General features: G+C 36.7%; 1 protein-coding gene across 4 annotated transcripts in view; it reads right to left on the minus strand.

The window, feature by feature from the left end:
- Nucleotides 1-5,267: 5,267 nt before the first annotated feature.
- Cadps2 (calcium dependent secretion activator 2) overlaps nucleotides 5,268-21,227 on the minus strand; it is a 512,216-nt gene continuing 496,256 nt past the window's right edge. For all 4 annotated transcript variants that reach the window (XM_026388720.2, XM_026388719.2, XM_026388718.2 and 1 more), the window contains 2 exons: nucleotides 11,687-11,791; nucleotides 5,268-6,395 (listed from right to left, as the gene is read on the minus strand). In XM_026388720.2, the coding sequence (XP_026244505.1) occupies nucleotides 6,222-6,395; nucleotides 11,687-11,791 (279 nt within the window). In that variant the 3' untranslated portion in view covers nucleotides 5,268-6,221. The remainder of the gene's footprint in view (nucleotides 6,396-11,686; nucleotides 11,792-21,227) is intronic.

Genomic DNA, 21,227 nt, shown 5'->3' on the forward strand with positions numbered 1-21,227 from the left:
GCTTGGCATGTTAAGGAAATGCCCTAAAGAATTACCTTTATCATTTAATCAAGTTTTCTTTCATCCAGTTTGTACTCTATAGGGGTGTTACTTGTATGGGAAGGGGAGGGAGGCAGTGCTAAAAGCAAACCAGAATTGACGTGAGGCAGAAAATAAAGTAATTTGATACATCATTTTTAATTTTTGCAAGGACTATTGATGTTATCTATGTAAAAGTGCACTATAAACAAACCCAGGCCAGGTTGGGAAGATTAACTATTTACTACAGTATCCAATGATTTTTTTTAAAAAATTAGCTTCTCTCATTTGAAATCAACTCTTTACTTCCTCTTGGAAGTGAGAATCACCTAGCCAGGGGGAGACAATGTGGATGAAGATTGGGGACAAGTGTAGAATGTTTATTTGTTGTCCCTACTCCCCCACCGTTACTCACAAATAAGCACACAAATATAACCTACCCTCAATGTAAAGTTGAAAAGTACAGAAAGATGGAAAATATTTTAGTGCTGAATCCCTGGGTTTGGGATTCAGAAGCCGCAGATCGGCTACTTTAAAGGAAACTGGAATGGGGAATAGCCTTCAGGTAAAAAATTAGCCCCATTCCCAGCCAAACCCCAGGGACCCTATCTTCCTCTTTAGAGATTGTTCAGTTTCTGCCTCCCCAAGACCACCATGTGCCTTGCCCCAGCACTGTCAGAGCATGCAACTTCCAGCCACAGATGTGCTGAGTGGTGACCCAGGGGCAGGGCCTCTGTCCCATGCTGATCCTCTGCAGTGTTCTAGTTTTCTTGGCATCCACGAAGTTCTGCCAGTTTAACAACTTGGACAGGGCCAGATGATGGCTCACTCAAAGCTACCTTTTTATGCTTTTCTGCTATGACTGGTACCACCCTGGGTTGCACTCAGGTAGCTGCAACCCTCTGTCTCTGTCTCAGATCTGTTTCACAATTTGCAAGTGCCTCCTTATGTTGCATCTCTGTTCTGGGACAGAGCTCACCTGCTCTATTTCCCTCTACTGCTCAGAAAACATTAATGAATACCATCTTCCCTGATATTCCTTTAAACTCTACGTACTGGCCACAGGTCGAAGTCTGGGTTTCCTTATTTGTGGTCTGGCACTTTCCAGATCATTCTTGTCCCATTTCAGAGTCTTGACTACCATCATCCCCAAGCTTCCCTGCCCAACTGCAGCTTCAGGAGCTGCTGTCAGAAAGGGCAATGCAGTCTATTCAGGGGACCAGCTTAGACTTGCCCCTCCCCTTCTCCTCCTCTTCTCCCAGCAAGCTGGCAATCTATAAAAGCCAGGAACTGGACAATTCTATCCAGTTCACACACACGCCAGGATTCAAGGAGCCGAGTGATCCAAAAGAACTTTGTGTCATACCCAGGAAGAATCTCGGGTGAGACTGTTGGTGTGTGTTGGTCCAGGCAGGCCTCCCAATTTTTCTTTGGAATCTATCACTATACTAAGAAATAGTTAATGATGGCCACAACTTATTTCTTGCCCTTAAACCTTATAGGAATCTTTCTTATTGAGTGTCCATTTTAAAGAGAGGTTAAGTAACTTGTTCAAGGCCTCAATGTTCAAACATGTGGAAGAAGTGTGGCTATTGTTATTTAAACCCATACTGTTCCATCTCTAAGTTCTAGCCTCTTTGCTGCACCCCATGCTGCTGTCAGAGGCACCCCCCACCCCTCCACTCCCATCTGTTAATCTGTGATCTTCATTTAGGAACAGATGTTATCTCACCTCCTCTTCTGGTTGCTACAAGAGCACACTCCCATGCCTACTGCTCCTATTCTTCATGGATAAAGTCCATGCTTGACTGTCTCTAGTGACTTCAGAAACCAAAGCTTGGGGTTTTGCACTCACCTTGCTCTGCTCTGATAAATATGGTAACTAACGTCACAGGGGAGAACAGCTTCCAGGCAGCTCTACACCCCATATTCATCTGATAGTGGGATAGTCCAGGGAAAGTTACTTCCAGAGTTCCCTTTGGTGGTGGTGGTGTGGTAATGGTGGGTTTGGGGCTGCCCCAGCTTCATGTTTCTTGGGTGTGGGTGTCACTACTCCCAGTCCGTCTTTGCTGCCCAGGCCCATGGACACAACTCAATTTGCAGCAAAGTACCAACAACTAGCCAATGTCTTCCCTGAGGGTTCCCTCCCGCGGGACTTGGAAGCAAAAGAAGGCCACTACCACCGAGTTCTCCTTTATAGGCATTATGGTGGGAACTCAGTCTAAAGACTTGGTGAGCACTGAAATTCCACAGAGGAGTGGGGCGGGCTGCGGGCTGTCAAGGGGAGTCTGGGGTTGCTGCAAACGGAGCCGAGAGCGCGAGGAGGCCAGCTTGGCTGCTATCCCGGCTCATAGAGGCACCGCCGCCAGCGGCGCGTGAACATCTCTCAGGAACATCGATCTATCACCTCCCTTTAGGGACCCAGACCGGGAAATTTCCATTTTCTGTTTTGGGAATTAGAAATAAAAAGAGATCGAGCTCTTGCTCTAATGTCCTCCCTCCTTTCTACCAAATGCGGGACTGGCGGGGCTCAGAAGACCAGGGTCGCGCTCTGGGGCGCCAGAGTAGGGTGAACCTTTGGCGCGCTGGGCTCCCTGCGGCCAGTGGCCCCTGCCTGCGATCCCCGCAGGGTTTTGCAGCCGCGTCGCTCTCGGGAGGCAAACTTTGGCACCGGAAAAGAGCTTCCCGGCTCTGTGAGCAGCGGCAGCGGGGGTGACCTCTTTCCCATTCGAGCACACCCGGAAGAAGGTTTCGGACCCTCTGACTGCCAGTCGCCCCCAGGCAACAGAGGGCGGTGCCAGGCCAGGCCGTGACCCTGGGGGCGGGGTGGGAGCCCCAAGACACTTTGCACGGACGTTTCTTGCCAAAGTAGCAGGAAATCCCTTCTCCAGAGCGAGGGACAATGAGCAAGGACTCAAGGGAATTCAAGTGGAAAAATACATGAATGCAAGAACGAGCTACAGCTGGCGCAGAGTGGTTTACACTGAGCTGTGTGCTGCTTTTTCTTTCCGGGGAAAAGGCATTATTTATTTTTTTCAACAAATGTTTGGGGAAACTTTCATTCTAGATGGGTTATTTAAGAAGTCTACTCGAATTGGACATTATTGGTGGTATTATATTCTGCAACAATCACCAGACTGTCCAAAGAATGTACACTTTTTGCCCTTTTTCCAAAATTATTTAGGAGGATAGAGCGATTTATTTTTGAACTAAAAATTAGTTCACTTAAAAATTCTGCAAGACTTGATAGGTTGTCAATTAAACTTCTTTTTCTTAAGTATTTTTAAGAGAATAACATCATATGAAACTTGGCTTCCTTTAATAGACAGATGCTTGGGCGTTCATCCTAATCATTATACACACCAATGAACAATTATTAAAGTCATTTCAAGCAATTTGCAGTTAGGTTGAAGAGAATTTCTGGGCAAAAACCCAAAAAAACACTTTTACTTTTTTTTTCAGAGTTACCTTATAAATTTTTCTTCACCCCGTTTTGTGACTTGGTAGTCACCAGAAAAATGTGGGCAGTTCCTTGACCTACCTTGGATTGCAATTGACCTTTGCTAGGAAAACAGGTGGAAGGCTGGAATGGAGTTTTTAGAAATCCTGTGTTGAAAAATAAAGGAGCAAAGATGATCACAATCTGGACAGAACTTCCAAAGTCTTAACAGCCTAGGGAAGTTAGAAGAAAGACCCCGTGAGCCCCAAACACTTTCCTATGTACCATCTACCCCCCACCCCCACTTTTTAAAGAGCTTTAAGAATATATCTATCTATATCTATATTTATATCTATATCTATATCTATGTGTGTGTGTATATATGTATGTATGTGTGTGTGTATATATATATATATATATATATGCTGTGAGATATATATATATATCTCACAGCATCTTTATTTTTATGTGGTGCTGAGGATCAAAACCAGTGCCTCACATGTGTGAGGCAAGCGCTCTGCCTCTGAGCCACAACCCCAGTCCTCCTCTTTTATTTTTGAATCTTATCAACTGGATCATTGCTTTGAGTACTTTATTAAAAAAAAAAATTCCAGTAGAGTCAGGGGAGTGGTGTCAGCAGTTATTGCTCACACTTTAGGAGCAATAAATTGAGATGAGCAATATCAAGAAAATGCACGTTTTATTTAAACAAAAAGAAGGGTAACTGGGGTGTAGCTCAGTGGTACAGTGTACTCTGAGTGTGCTGGAGGACTTGGGTTCCATCTCCAACACATAGGTAATTTCCAGGCCTAGAACAATTTGAGCTCAGAGAAGAAAGCCTGAAGAGAGGACCACAAAGGAGTTGAGGGTAGTATGACTTGATACTTGAAGACTTGAAGTAAAGGGTCTCCAGGTAAAGATGGAGGGAGGGCATTCCAAGACAAACTGCCTTTTGAAAACATTGCCTTGGTAAAGTTAGTCTCTCACTAAGCCAAAGGGAAGACACTGCCTTCCTGCATGTTTATCTCACCCCTAGGAATTAACAGTTGAGCTCAACCAATACTATATAGTAACCTTCAACAGATTTTTGTGAACTAGTTTAGCTACATAATCACCATTTATAACACTTCAGAGAATACATTTGGAGGTTCAAGTTAATTAATTTCTAAAGTTTTAAAACATAACTTTGCATGGGATCAGGGCTATTTCCACTCATTTTGTGTTAACTGACTTCACTGAAAAATTACTTATAAGCTGGGCTAGTGGCACCCAGCTGTAATACCAGCCACTCAGGAGGCTATTGCGGGAGAATCCCAAGTGTGAGGCTAGCCTGGGTAACTTAGCAAGACCCTCTCAAAAAAAAATAATAATAATTAAAAGGGCTGTTTTTTTAGCTTAGTAGTAGAGCTGGGTTGTTACTAGTATTACAAAAAACAATTTCTTACAAATATAGCTGGGGGGAGATATGTTCCTATAGTCTTGGCTACTTAGGAGGCTAAGGCAGGAGGATTACTTGAACCCAGTAGTTAGAGGCAAGCTTGGACAATGCTTTAATACTCATTCTCAAAAAATTACTTATGAATGAATGCAGCGGCACAATATTCTAGTATATTTTAGGCAAAATTACAAAAATAAAAATTCACATAAAATTAGCAAGCATACTACTACTACCTTTCCAATTTCTCACAAGAAATTATTATGAGAGAATTATCACTAAGAGTGCCAATTGCTAGTGAACATTACAAGCATTACTAATTATTAGTTAACATTAATTACTAATATATACTATTTGAATATGTAGCGTCTCCTTTGCTATGGCTATAAACTGTCATAATAATCATTTTATCAAATCTGTGCACCTACTAGGTACAAAATAAAGTGCTTATTTAATTGAAAACAAACAAAACGAAACAAATACCACAAAAACCAAAGATATAAAGCCAGAGATTTGGGAGGTTTGAAATACTGCAAACATATTTTACTGCATTTAATCTATACAAGTCTAATAAATACAGAAGTTGTTATGACCAAATGAATTTTTATTGCCTGCAAGCTGTTATATTTCGAAGTAGTAGGGGAGTATGGTATGTTGATGGAAGCACACCTTGAAATTTCTTACACTTGAAAGAAATTGTTCAGAATGGAACAAGACACAAGCCATTGTGTGTAATCTAGTCTATGTTTGGAGCTGGCAGTCCTTTAAGCCCAGGACAACACTTGCAGACCAATTTAGAGTAATGAAAACCAAGGTCAAAGCTTTTATACACACCACAACACTGGTAAATTAACTACAAAACAATCTTTGTGCATAAATTATAAATTGTAAGGTATACATCATTTTAACAAAGGTACAATAGGGTTGGTGCAGTGATCAGAAGTAGCTTCTCACAATGTTGTATCATGGGAAATACACATCTCTTTACACACAGGAGATTACTTTGATGGGAAAAAAAAGAGGTCGAATTTGCTAATTAAAAAAAAAAAGTTCATGTTCCAATCACAAACAAATAATTCTAGGTCAAGCTATACCACCACGAAGGATCTTCTTCAAAAATATACTTGGCATTTTCCCCTTTAACTCAACCTCCAGGTTTACTTCTTACAGACATACAAGAAGTTTTATTTGGTCAAGACATTAAATGTAATTACAAGGACAAGTTTAAAAAAAAAAAAAGCACTAACAAACAAACAAACAAACAAACAAAAAAGCCCCAGAACAAAAACCGAGTAGTCCAGGTCTTCCTTTCTCCAGAGCTGTGTGTCTTCAGCCCTCTTCTTCTTCATCACTGTCTTTCATGGTAATGCCCTGAAGTCCTCCACCTTCTGAAACAGAGGCGGTGGCCTCCTCAACTGTTAGCCTTCTGTGCAGGGTCTCATATGTCTTACTGTTCAGTGTTCCTTCCAACACACCCTGTAGTCGGAAGTCCCTGTAAGTTTTCTGGAGGAAGAAGAGAGAATTTTCTTAGATAAGTTACATTTACACATTTGTATGTATGTCTGTATGTATAGGTATATACACTCAGGTGGCATTTCAAAAATCATGTTGGAAAATCCACTAGTGAATTCAGATTGTAACTGCCTGTTGTCAGTCATCTTGTTGGTGTATTTCTGGGAAGAAAGATGGAATGAGTTATTCTGAATAGTGCTACCCAAACTACAATCACTATGAATAGTTCAAAATGTTGTGATTATCAAATGACAGATTAGAACTCTTCCCCAAAATGTTCCTAATGACTCAGAATTTACTATTTGAATAATCTATAAAAAAGATAAAATGGTACATACTTTTTTTTTTATAAAGATAATTTCTTGGTTTTTAAATTAAGAAGACTTTCCTTTAATACTGAAAGATACATTTCATTTTATAAGATGCATAAGTTTGGGAGGATAGGTGTATTATTAGTAAAAGAATTATAAAATTTTATTTATATATAGTATCTTTATACTTTATAAAAATTTGTGTTCACCTAAATGCTGTAAGAATTTTGTCCTTTCTCTTTGAAATAACCTTAGAATGAGAAGTGCTAACTTCTGGCAAAAAGTTGCCATAGATAGGATGTAAAACAAGTATTTACATTTTTGTAAGACAATAAATTATAATTTATAACTTATATGTTCTACATAAAATAGAACAGAAATTATGTTATTATTTCTATACTGATTCTTAAAACTCCTTCTGTGGCACTTAAAATATGTGACTTATAAAGCTCTCCTTATGGGCTAGGGATATAGCTCAGTGGGTGGAGTGCTTGTCTCGCATGCATAAGACCCTGGGTTTTATCCCAGCACCACAAAAAATAAATAAATAAAAAAATAAAAATAAAAATAAAAAAGCAAATTTCTCCTTTTTTTTTTTTTTTTGGTGGTGCTGAGGATCAAACCCAGGGCCTTGTATATGAAAGGCAAACACTCTACCAGCTGAGCTATATTCCTAGTCCTTATGTTCACTTTTATTTTAAAAAACATTTTTTTAAGTTGTAGATGGACACAATGCCTTTATTTGTTTTTATGCGGTGCTGAGGATGGAACCCAGTGTCTCACACATGGTAGGCAAGTGCTCTACCACTGAGCCACAACCCCAGCTCCTTTATGTTCACTTTTTATAAAGTATGATTATCTTCACATATTTTTCATGACTAAACAGGGTGGTATATTATCATTATTATTTTTTCTTGAATGTAGAAACAAAGAGAAAATGAAGATACTTCATCCAGTGGAGTCACTTCAAAGGCCATTTTGAATATTAAATATCCTTTATAATTCTTTTACTGTCCTGTGTGAGATTTTTAGTATTAAGTAGCCAGACTTGGACTGGTCAAAGTATCAGTATATATCAATATGTCATGTTCTGTTCTAAATGATTGCTGGTAGTCACTTTGTTTTTGGTCATTATTTATACTTAATAGATGAAAAAAGTTAAATAAGAAGGAGAGACACTGTCTTTCATGGTCACAAATCATAACTCCAGGAGCTGGAGTAAGAGAGATGCTTGATTTTACTTAACAGATATATTCAGAATACTTCCATCACGACATCCAGAAAATACCAGAACATTCAGACAGGTGAACTGATGGCACATTCACATGAGTTAGAAAGTGTATCTTAGGCTCCTCCATTAACACACCTGGCCTAAACAATTTAGACAAAATTTTCTTAAAATTTCATAATTTTCTTAAGAGATCAATTCTATTTTCACTGAAATTTTTTTTGAAGACATACAATTCACCATCCTTCTCTTTCTCACCTGAATGATTTTATTGTGAGAAGGTTACAAATTTATTCTAAATCATAAGTTGTTATGAATAAAGTGGTATGATCTTATACTAAAACTCATGGTAACACTCATCAGGAGACAGCAAAGTAATTCTGAAATGCCAATTTTTGTCTAGAGAATCTGGTGACTTAATATATATGGCATGAGTACCCCAGAGATTTGTGTTCAAGTCTATCATTACTTTGTAGTCACACTAAAAGCACACTGAGCACATATCAGATGATGCATTTGACAACAATTACTATTACAATTACTATTGTCACACTGAGTGACAATTGTATATTGAGCTTTGGGGTCTAACTTTCTTACTTTACTGGAATAATTTTCCTTTAAGACTTAGCTTAATTATCAACAAATTGGCCAGGACATACTTGAATTGTGGCTTTCTCCTCCCGAGGGCTTTCTGATTTACATACAATTAAGGCCACTTCCTTATTCTATTAGCAAGTAATAAGCAGTTAGGAGAGGTACAAGGTAGACATCCTGCAATCTCTGTTTCTCTAGGACTCACAAAATGTTACAGCACTTGCACATCTACCCTGGCTGCTGTAATGGCCTTGGTGGCTCTTTTTTAAGACAAGTGCCTGCCTCAGTGTGCTGCTCACTTGTTTTCTTTTCTCTTAACAACAACAACAACAACAAAAAAGGCAATGGATTTATGTTATCTACTTTTAAATACCCTTTGACTAGAAAGAACACAAATTCAACAGCCACTTTTATTATTTGGCAATTCTACTTTTTTCCTTCCCCAATAAATCATTTTGATGTCAAAACTTCAGAAGTAATTTCAGACTTTCGTGGAATCTTCCTGGGGTATATTTTGTTTCATTTTCTTAGCAATATGAGTGAACCACTATGTGTAAGTGTCTTTGTAGGGCAGAGTTGGCTATCATATAAGTTTTGATGATCTCTGGGTTTCTTTGGGCACAGAAGAATGGCAAGGCCTGTGAGGAGTAAGAGAGACTTCTAGTCAAAGGGCTTGACTCCTAGGTTAAATGCACAACTCTTCTGTAATAAGCAGGCCAAGTCCAAGTGACTTGGGTGGAAGCCCACTTAGAGGCCTTCACAATTCTATACAAGTGTTATTGAATAGCTTCATAAAAATTCACAGGAGAATGACCATTATAAACAAAACCATACAGGTTCTAAATAATAATGAAACTATGTATGAAATTGTTTATATTCAAAGTAAAGAAAAAATAATTAGGACACTAATTTATTAATTCACTTGACTGTAATTATGAATACAGTCATTTTTAATTATTAAAAAGAACTCTATGACTTGTTTAAATGTATTAGCCCAAGAAAGCAGTGGCTGAGCCTTGGGAATTGCTTATGAAAAGCAAAACATGGGAAGTCAAACATTATATATGAAATCTAATTTTATATTTATCAATTTTGACTATGGATTACCATTATGAAAAATATATTAAAATAAGATGAATTTAATGAACTAGTGCACAATAAAAATATCACTGTATAATTTATAAAATTAATAATTGTCCTTTTCTGAAAAAATATTCACTGGTGAGAGTACTTAAAATCTACTCTTAGCAAATTGTATATATACAATATACTGTTATTAACTGTCGTCACATTGTACCCTTGAAAATAAATAATTTTTATTTGTCAATTATACCTCAGTAAAGCTGAAAATAATTTCACTGATGCTTGATGGTTACTTATTTAGACATGTAAATGTGAGAAAAGGATTAACTTTGAAGAAACGAATGATAGGCAAATAAAAAATGGAGATTTTAATTCTCAAAACAAAACAAAGATATTAACAATCTGCAAGCTAACACCAGTTGGCTGAATATATAACTTCTGACATCCTGAACACAGGAGACACTGATTTGAAAATATGGCTGCTGGCCAAGAAAACCAGCTAATCCTAGTATGAATCACAACATGAACAGATAGATATTTTTGTAAGGTAAATACATTATGGTGATTCTCTTTTATGTAAAACAAACTTCATGTAAAAGCTCTCCAAGTCATATTTACAGAAACAAGGAAGAAAGAATGGAGAATTAAGCTGAATGTGAATGAATCAAAGTATTTATAGTTTTGTAAAAAAATAAATTATAACGCCTGGCAAGAGGTGTGTTGGATCAAATATATTTTGTCCATTGAATGTAGTGTGTAGGCAGAATATTAATATGCTGCGAGTGCCAGTTACTTTACTAATTATTTATGATTGATCACCATTAATATTATTGTAGTTTTTCAGGTTTGTTTCTACCTCTTTGTAGATTGGCCAGTTTGACTTTGGAACAGAATTTTCCTGTGTGTGATTCTTTCTAACCTGTGATAATCTATGTCTTCATGGCACAAAAATTTCATATTTGAATTAGATTGCAAAACCAACACAGTGACAGAAACCATTTAAATTTGGAAACTTTCAAAAAATAATGTAAAAGAGTGATTCTTCACAAACCTTAGCAATTATTAGACTCCTCTGAAGGGTTTGGTAATATATAGATTGTTAGGTTTACCCTCGGGTTTTGATTCCAAAGGTCTGTGGCAGGTCCCAAGAACTTGTAGTTCCAAGTTCCCAGGTGATGCTGCTAATGCTGTGTCAGGAATAACACTTTGAGAACCAGTGTGCATGGGTGTACATATACATACATATGCAAATGTTTACATTATGTGTATGAGCACCCACACCTGTATACCATCAATATAAATAAAATGAAAGTAAAGACCTTCCATTTAAAGAAACATTTGGTCAGTAGCATAGAGTTACATTTTTAGCCATAAGTGGAGTTCTGTCTCAACTTTAAGAAAAGTTAAACTTGGGATGAATCTTTTGCTTTTACTAGAATTTAAAAATTGCAAAATATCATGTTGAAGAAATATTTTATAGCCTTTACTCACTTGATATAACACATAAGTTATTACCTTTTCTCTTTAAGACAAGAGAAAATGCAAGGTTGAAATGGCCTGTTGAACTTACATGACATCTGCATTAGTAATTCTGGATGGTCTCCAACACTGAAACTGGTCACCTTTTCCGTCTAAGAAGGGACATGCTTACAAAAGAATTTAGGCAGTGACAATGTAATACTTTCATGCCAATATATAATAAAATAAACTAGATTCTCCTTATTCTATTGACAAATACAGTTCAAAGCTCTCATAATGATACATGATCCTAATGAATGAATTATGGAAGAACATTTTTATTCTTAAGAAACATGCTAGTGGATTTATGTGTATTATCTTAAAAGTGATTACTCACTAACTGATATTCTTTTATTAGTTCAAAAAAAGAGCGTTATTTGGTAATCTAGGTAAAGATGGAAATAAATGGCAGCACATCACTGTTAATGTTATGCTTTTTAAGTACTTACATTTACTCTGTTATATCAAACCTTAGTTTGGTATGACAATATCTGCATTATTCTTTATAGTTTCATGGGCAATTGACATCTACACACATTAACATTTACCTTCACAATCTTGATGAGCGTCTTCAGTTGGTAAATATGAAGCTGTAGGTCTAATCTATCAGCCAACCAGACGCAAATGACTTTCATGGAATTGCTGTACCATTGCTGGAAAGAAGGATGGGGGCAGAGGGGAGGAGAACAAAAAAGAAAACAACCTCTACAGTATTCATTTAACAGATTTGGTAATGAGGGGGTAATGAAACACTCTGAAATGACCACAGATCAGCACTTGAAGTCAATAATGCTATAATTTCCTGTTAACAGAATTGTATGTTTTGCTAGGAAATCTGCTAAGTTGACCTAGGCTGTGCTTTACATGAATTAACATTACAGTCTTTCAGCTGTAACATATTCATGGGAAACAGTGTTTTTGCACTTTGCAGCCTAGTGGCCTGCTTTGTAATTTGTGAGTAACAATGGGTACAAAATACATATTATGGAGCTGAATGGAGAGCCAAGCAGCAGAAAATAACTGGTAAATTATTTTCAAAAGGAAAATTTCCTATTAGCCTGCATGTTATGTAAAACTCAAATGGTAAATGTGCTCTGGCATAAGCCATGTTGTCAATACCTAGAAATAACATTTTGAATGATTGGTGGCAAAAAAAAAATACCCATCAAAAATAACATCAATCCTCGACCATACCTTTTACCTACTATCAGTTAGGTATTTGCCAAGATTTTTTGAGATAACAGAAAGGAACAGTAGCAAGATGGAACTCTTGTGTCTTATAAGAATTATAAAAAAAGACATGATTGACCAGATTATGGAAGAATCTGTTTCATTTTGCAAGTGTTTTTAGGGGGTTCGGACTTTTTCTCTATTGACTACAACTCCCTTGAGGGGAAAACTGAAATTCTTCTCTAAATGTAATATCTTGCTTCTATTTAATGTATATGAGAAGAAAAAGAAATTTTGTTTCCTATTTTCAAAAAAAGTCCAGCATGGATGGTGACTATTTAAGGGAGTAAGTGACAAAGCTAGTTTAGATAATAATGCTACTCATTCAGGTAACAGAAATATCAATGTCCATTCAGCACTTTGCAAAAGACAAAAGAGTTTTTAAAAGAGAAGTGATTTTGTGCCTTGCTTGTATACACAAACAGAATGCCAGGACAGATCATGTGTGAGCAGATACATGGTTTTAGGTACTCGAACACAGGAAAAAGTCTTAAATATTTTTTTCTCCACAATAATAAAACAGTACATTTAACATCTAAGAGAAATATTAAGGGAGATATGCATGAAGTTCATCTAGACTTGTATTTATTAACACTGTTCTGATACATTTCAATATAATAGAAAATGGCATTTTATGCATAAATTAAAAATGATTTTGTTTTATATTTTACCATTGATTCCTACTAATTTGTTATTTTGCTGAACATATATGCATAAAATGAGGTAAGCAAATTAAAACGAGTAACTGACTTCCTAAATACTATCAATCAAGGGGATAACTAAAAATGTCAAAGTTTCTAAATTGTAGGATAGATTGTTTTTTTTTTTTAAATGTTATAAATACACCTAGTTTCATTCCTTCCTAATGGATACTTTATTTTTCAGGACATGTAAAAATATTAGAAAGAATTTTATAACATGAGATACCTATACTTCTAAATTCTTAAAAAAATAAACTGCTAATAAATTTAGTACCATAGTGATATGGATCTCAAAATATTTTATAGGCACATACTCACTTTACTTTCTGATTTTATTTAGCTTCTATACTTCCTTATTGCAAATTATTTACAGTCTCAACTTCTTGAATTCTGTTTTATGAAGGTAAACACAGGTATGGACTGCAATATTGAATGAGTATGCCGAATTAAGATCCTTACCCCACACCACTCTCCAAATAATCTGAAAGCTAAAATGTTGTCAAAGTGGATTAGACTCTTAAAATTAGAGTCTTTTTGGAGTGGATAGTAAAATTTTTGATTTTATTGGAGGAGAGAAAATACTACATATTATATGAAATCTTGTAAAACCTATAAGTTTATCTGTCAAGATTGTGCAGCTACATGGTAAGCTGCATAAGTATGAGGGAAATGCAAACAGTTAAAATTACTCCATGTGCATCTTTATATTCTTAAAAAAACTGTTTCCATAATTTAACTGCATTTCTCATTGTATGTAATGTTACTTATGATTACATAACAATTGAAAGGGCCTTTAATGTAACACAGAAAGTTATTAATAACCCTTCCTTAAAAATACGACACCAAAATATTAACTAATAGAAGGGATTTAGGAATAAAATGACCTACAGTTAACTATAAAGATAGTAAAAAGAGAACTCTTAGTAAAATGTTTAAGCATTCTCTTACTTGGAAGGCAATATATTATTCTACAAGGAAAAGTCTCTAAGAATAATTATCCTATCTGATGAGACTGTATATTTTTGGCTCCCAGGTCAGTCTCTTAAAGAAGAATTGCAGCTTAACTGAGCAGATGATTAAGGGAAAGCAGTAGTTTAGCTCAGAGCTTAATCTATGCTGCCACTGAGAATAGGCGACCAAGGACAAAATTGCCACTACATTGCTGCTTTCTTGTATATGGTGAAACTGGAGGCAACCTTCCACCCCACAAAGAAACAAAGCCACCAACATAGAAAGGTCCAGCATTTTCCTAATTCTGGTGCTGAAATTAATGTGTCCTTCTTTTGAGAGCTGAAAATATAGCTGGTCCCATTTTTTCATCTTGAGAAAAGAGTCAAAATTAGGTGAGCTTCATTTCTCTCCATAGAACCAAATCGAACCAACCTCTAGCATCAAACAAAGAAAAGAAAAAAAAAAAAAACTTGAAAAGGGCGAATGTGTGGTAAAGTCCAAACATTAGGGAATGCCTTTTCATTTTGGAGAAGTTAATTTTATCAAATAACTTGGTTGACTATTCACTCTTCCCTTCAGGGGATGATAGGGAAGGGGCTCCACACCCACACTGAAGCCAAAGGCATGGCATTACTGTTTTATTCTTTGCTTTGGTCTACACAGGAATAAAGCAGTAACTGTATATTTTACATTTTTTTTCCTACATCAATCCATGACAGCAGCCTACCACTTTAACAAAAAATATGTTTTTTTTTCTTTTTGTGGTTCATTCAACTCCTGTAAGGGCATGCATTACTCACTTCATTTTCTTGAGATATCTCTTTTAAAGCGAAAATAAAAGAAAAGGAAAGGCTAGGGTTGACTCTGTGAGACCCTTGTATTTATTCACACTTATTGTGCATGACTGTAGACTGGTAAATCATATTAGCAGCCCGTCTCCCCATCAAGCTGCTACTTGCTTTCCAGCCCTGGGAAGGTTCAACAAATCAACAGGAGCACGGAAAACAGAACATCAGTCTAATCTAGTGTTTAAGGTGAAGTTTTCAAACCCAATCTAAGAAGATCTTTAGAGCAAGCAACAAGCTGAAGGGCTCAGAAGGTGGTATTGACGATGAAAGAGTGTTGAAATATTGAGAAGCGCAGCACTTGTGCATTTTTAATAACAAGAGGGTCAACAAGGACACAGCTCCCTCAGTGCCAGGAGTTGCCACTGACTATGGAAATTGCCACACCAGGGCTATAAACGCTTGCAGTTCATCAGCTTTCTTAAACAGTTCATCAGCTTTCTTAAACACCCTGAACCCCCTCAGTGGACCTTTAGTCTTGAATTAACAAACCAAAGCAATGAAAGAGGGTGCAGTCTGAATGGCTGGCATTGATCCCCAACTGTGTCAGCACTGCTACAGGCCCTGAAAAACTCTCTCCATTGTCAATAGAAATTGACAAACCTCCTCTCCTAAATAGTGCAGCTGAGCCGGGCGGGATCCACGCAGCTGTAAAGGGCTCTGCTCTTGGGGCCCGGGAGCACTAACAATAGAACAAGCATGAGCTCTTTGTCAGTCCCAGACTCGGCAATTTTCTAACAAGGATTAAAGTTGTTTCTCCGCAGAGCTGGTGAAAAGAGATTTAGCAACATACCGTGCTTTCTTCATGCAAGTTAAAGAGAAGTAGTTAAGGAATTTCATTATTCTGTTGACCAGTGGAAATACAAAACAAATATATTAAATATGCACAACTCCCTTTTTGCCTGGTTTATAACATTTTGAGGATGATTCCATTAACTATAACACTTATCACCTGGGAACAAGCACTTCACATTTATTTTGGAAGTTTTATTTTTCAAAAATCCAGCTGCTTGCCACCTGGAATGAGGTCTCAATACATACTAATGCACAATGCCTTTAGACCCTCTGCGGCTGATATTCCTAAATCTGAATCACAAGACCCCATAGGGTTTATATATCACGGCTGCTTCAACCAAATGATTTCTGTCAGAATGCGGCTTCTGATGATGATGGAAAGGTAAAAATAGCTGCTTTGCTAGGGCACAAATCTGTGATATATTTTCTGCTTAAGTGTTTAGCTTTTTATTGATTATGAATTGGCACAACTAGTTTATTTATTTTCATTCTTCTCCAGCTATGCTTGTCTCAATAGGTGAACAACAGAAAAAAGAAAGAAAAAAGAACTGATACTTTTTACTGCAATAAAATGTGGAATGGCTAAATTTCCACAGTATGTCCACATATTATCTTCATTTATTTCCAGAGAAGCTATTTTATAAGAGTTCAGTCACTGTGTTGAAATGAAATAACATCTAGAAAATCTCACCTTAGGAAATATGTTATTTTTAAATGTAGAATTGAATTGAGTGAAAGAATGAACACTATTTTTTAACTGCTGCAGGCTTTGAGATGATTGAGAAATATAAGTCATCCTTTTGGATCATTTAGCTGCTTCAGAGATCAATAAAAATTTAGAAAAATTAATGCCTTATGGGTCTACCAGTGTATTAAAAAATATAAATGCATCATTATTCATCGAGTGTTCCTTTTGTCAACAATCTGCTTAATATGACTCTATTTGTGGTTCTTACTTCTGTCACTTCCCATTTCTTAATATTCAAGTGCAAATTTTATATTATTGGGAAATTTGATACAGTAATGGCATTATTCCCCACCTCCCGTCCCCAATCCAGGCATCCCACTGAAACTATCATAACTAGATACACAAAACAGATGCCCAAAGCATAAGCATTTTACAAGTTTTAAGTGTGAGTTTTTTTGGTTGGCTTAGAATAGGAGGAAGGGTTATACTTAAGGAAAACTGAAACCAGCCCATTACAGGTAAAAAATACAGGAAGCATTCACTCCACCCGACACCCACCAAAATTACCAGCTAGGCCCAGAGACATTCATGGGAGGGGACAGAAACAGAGCTGCATCTGGACATGGCAGCTCAGGACTGTCAACATGAGAGCAAAAAACCATGAATGAAGAATCAGGGAGGGTGAGTAGTAGCCCCCTCTTAGACTATTTAGCCTGTCACTCGCCTTGTCTATACCTCAGTTTACCTCTAATAGTAGGGAGAGCTTTTTGTGCCCATAGTTTTAACATCATGAATTTCGTCGTATGCTCTATACAACTGCTGTAAGTTTGGATTTGACTGTTAAAGGATAGGGCACGATGAATTTGTAGTTCTTGTAAAAATTAACTGAGAGGAAAAACCAAATTGTTATTCTTTTGGTTTTTATGTGCTGCTTCAATACAGCTTTATTCTTCCAGACTAAAGAAAAATGCAAGTCTAGAATTCCTGAACTCTTCTATTTGTTATTTTGTTTGTAACTTATTCATTTTGGCCTCTTAAACATAGAGACAGATACATTATAAAAGTGAAATAATGAGATATAATGAGGAATGAATGAGATTTATGAAAAAAGTATGAGTTACTGATGATTTTATTACTGATATTGTTTGTATGAATTCTGATTTTAAAAACATCTGATATTTTCTTTATCTCCCATGGGAGGTTCAAGCAAATCATTCAAATTTTATTTAATTCTGACAAGAATCTTGTTGAGCCCCTCATGGTAGTGCATGGTTTGGGAGGTTGAGGCAGGAGGATTGTGAGTTCAAAGCCAGCTTCAGCAATGGAAAGGTACTAAGCAACTCAGTAAACTCCTGTCTCTAAATAAAATACAAAATAGGGCTGGGAATGTGGCTCAGTAGTTGAGTGCCCCTGAGTTCAAACCCGGGTACCAAAAAAAAGAACCTCGATGAAGTGGATGTTATTATTCCCATTTTGCATATCTGAAAACTAAGTTTACATAGGTAGAAAATTGTGTTTGAAGAAGGCAAATCACTTATTCAAGTTTCTACAACAAGTATAATAAGTGGCAGGTAAAGATTATTATATATGCTCCAGTCTGTGTAACAATACTATGTTATTCCATTTCCCCTTAGGAAACAGCCTGGATTTCTGTTCCATCAATATGATCTGATGCTTCTAGCAGAAAACCAAGAAAACAACTTCTCTCATTCCTGGTGGTGACTGACAGTTATCATGACACAAGATGGTACACAAATGCAGGAGCTGCCTCTGCATTGTTCCAGACCAGGTCATCAGTTTTCTTTCAGGTTGATGCAATCCACATTTCCATTTCCAAAGGCCAGATATATACATGAATCCAATAATGTAACAGGTAAATAAGTTCCTTGAAGAACTGCACTCCCTATTAGGATAGCTAAATGGCTATTATGCTATTCATCTCTTGCATGTTCTCTTGTTAAGGTTGTTTGAAGTGCCATGCCCCCTTCATGTTTAAAAACACAAAAACATTCTTTTTTCCATGGTAAAAAGAACCGTGTGCTGGGTGCAGTGGAACACATCTGTAATCCGAGCAACTTGGGCTGCTGAGGCAGGACAATTGCAAATTCAAAGCAACTTAGATCCTGTCTCAAAATAAAACATAAAATAGGCTGGGGATGTGGCTCAGTGGTTAAGTGCCCCCAGGTTCAATTCCCCACACCAAACAACAACAACAACAACAACAACAACAGTGCACTGTGAAAGAAAAATCCTCAGTTCACACAGAGGGGAACTCTATATATGTGACTTTCTTCATTTTTTTTTTTAAACACAGATCAGAGAAATATTTGACTTACATCTTTTTCTTTGATGTGAAATAAAGTCATAAACTGTTTTTCAGTTTTTAAGCTTTACCACTAAGTTTTGCAAATTCTGAGCATTATATCTATTAAGAAATAGGAACTGTAAAAAGTGCTAAGATGGGAGGGTTAGCATATAGTAGGTGTCCAATAAATGTGTGTTGAATGCTGAATACACTTTTCTATCTTGTGATCTCTATACTTTCTGTACTCAAAAGTCCATGAATATAATAAAAGAGAGAGTTCTAGACAAATTGAATCTTCTTTAGTTACACAGCAGCATAAGTTATACAACAAGACAAGTTACACAAACCAGGAACTACATAAGCTCTGTTCAGTTCACTATTCCTTCATTATTCCAAAACTTCCTTCATTCAAAATGCCCTGATTAACACTGACATTAAACCAGCCTCCCTCTCTATACTATGTACAGGGCATTAAAATCCATACTGTGTCATATTATGTGTCATCAAGTATTCAAGTGCCTCTGTAAGTTTCTTCTGTGGCTCCTTTCCTGGTGCTAAAGAGAACAGTGACATAAAGTAAAAATTTCAGATGATCAGTTGTTCCATCCTCCCCTACTTGGTGACCAGTGACGGCACGCATACTGATTTGGTTAAACTTTTAAGTGAAATGATTAATTAATGGTTTGGCTGAACTCAGAAATCAATCCAGTTATGAGGGGATCTGTACCAGTTTGGGGCAAAGATATTTTCTAAGAATGACTCAGTCAGGCACTATGACTTTTTCATCTGGTTAAATAACTCACTTTGAATAGTATATGTAAATTTGTGGTCAACATTCCACTTTAAATTAGTAATACAGGATCCTGACAGAGACTGTGGAGTCTTAGAGCTTAAATTAAATAGTACAATTTAGTTTGAAGATAAAACTTAGTTCTCAGAATTAGCTGTTAGAAGGGTTTTCTACTTCAGATTTTTTTTTTTTAAATGGGAAACATTCCAAATTTTGCTTTTGGTTGGAGTAAATATCTGTCTTTCTGCCTGCGGTTCATGGCCCACTCCTGTAGGAGCCATCTGCAGCAAACCTGATAACCTGCAGCTCTACTGCATGTTAGATTTTTGTATACCTTTGGTTTCTTGGCCTGCCAGTCCCTTGATTTGGACTTTTATTACCAACCTGATCTCCCTGACCAGATTCCTGTTAGCCTTTAAGACTCAGCTCATTCATTATCTCTGCTATGAAACTTATATTATTGCTTACAGAGAGAATTAGGTGCTCCCATATTTTCTGCTCCTAGCTCTCTATCCAGGTGTCTATAAGAATATTGCATGGTGTGGTATGTGTCTGCCTCAATCTGCTGTTGGTACCAACAGGCATTAACTGAACCTTATTTGTATTAATATCTCCAGCCCTTAGCAGGACTACTTATTTTTAACTATTTAGAAATATAAAATGCTGTATATGTGTGTATATCTATGTATGTATTTGTAGATATATCAATACACACAAAATAGCAGGATAGCATTTCAAAAGGGAAAAAAGATTTATATCAGATTCACTATTGGCTTGAATCAAACTTCATTAATAAAAAATAATTTAATAGATGCTAAAGTTGAAGAAACTTATTAAAAAGAAAGCAACATTTGGCTAGAAATTTTTAACACAAGACTAAAATGGAACTTAAAATGTGATAGTCTAATTTCATTTTAGGTGGCAGGTTAAAAAAAAGGAAGAAGTACTGCAAATTAGTAAATGTCCATATCTATGTACATATATTAGTTTCCATACGTATACACAGATAGGCTAACATACAAATTTGAGATGTTGATGTCCTCAACTCTAGACTGGTCCTTCAGAGACTGTCACCTTCAGCATATGCTTAGGGTACTGACACCTACTCCTGGGGGTTATCTGGTCTGTGGGGCGTACGTGTCGGTATGGTGGCTTTCTTTGCTCAGGGTGTTTTCACCAGTGATTGTCCTGGACACCTTCTCTACTTTTTGGCGTTGTGAGTGGTTTTTCAAGGACACCAGAAAAATATTGTTGCTGTGGGAACATTGACCTCTGAGGCAGTATGAGAGCTCTCTTGGCTTTTGAGCAAAGAACACATGAAAATAGAAAGGGAGAGTATGGTCATATTTTGAAGTCCTGGCATTTGATGTTGCGAGCTCTGGAACTAGGTCCAAAATGTTGGCACTAAACTTTTGAAAAATTTCCAATTATCCACTTGAAACAGAGACACATAAATGCATAACATGGATAATCACTATTATCTATTTTGAAAGGGTATTGAATTATAGTTCTCTGTTGTATTTCCATTTGAAAAATTATCTGTGAATGTATCATCTATTCTGCAGATGAAAAAGAAAATATTCTATGTGGAAATTTGCTATTTCTCAAGAACACCTGTTTTGGATATAAATATGTAAGTTCCTTTAGGGCAGGAACCTCTCTATCTTGTTTAATACTGTGTTCCAAGCTGCTAGGACAGTGTGTGATTTTTAAACATTTTCAATTACCAGGTGTGATGGCATGCCCCTGTAATTCCAACTGCTAGGGAAGCTGAGGCAGGAGGA

This window comes from Urocitellus parryii, chromosome 3, assembly GCF_045843805.1.
Source record: "Urocitellus parryii isolate mUroPar1 chromosome 3, mUroPar1.hap1, whole genome shotgun sequence".
Classification (NCBI taxonomy): domain Eukaryota; kingdom Metazoa; phylum Chordata; class Mammalia; order Rodentia; family Sciuridae; genus Urocitellus; species Urocitellus parryii.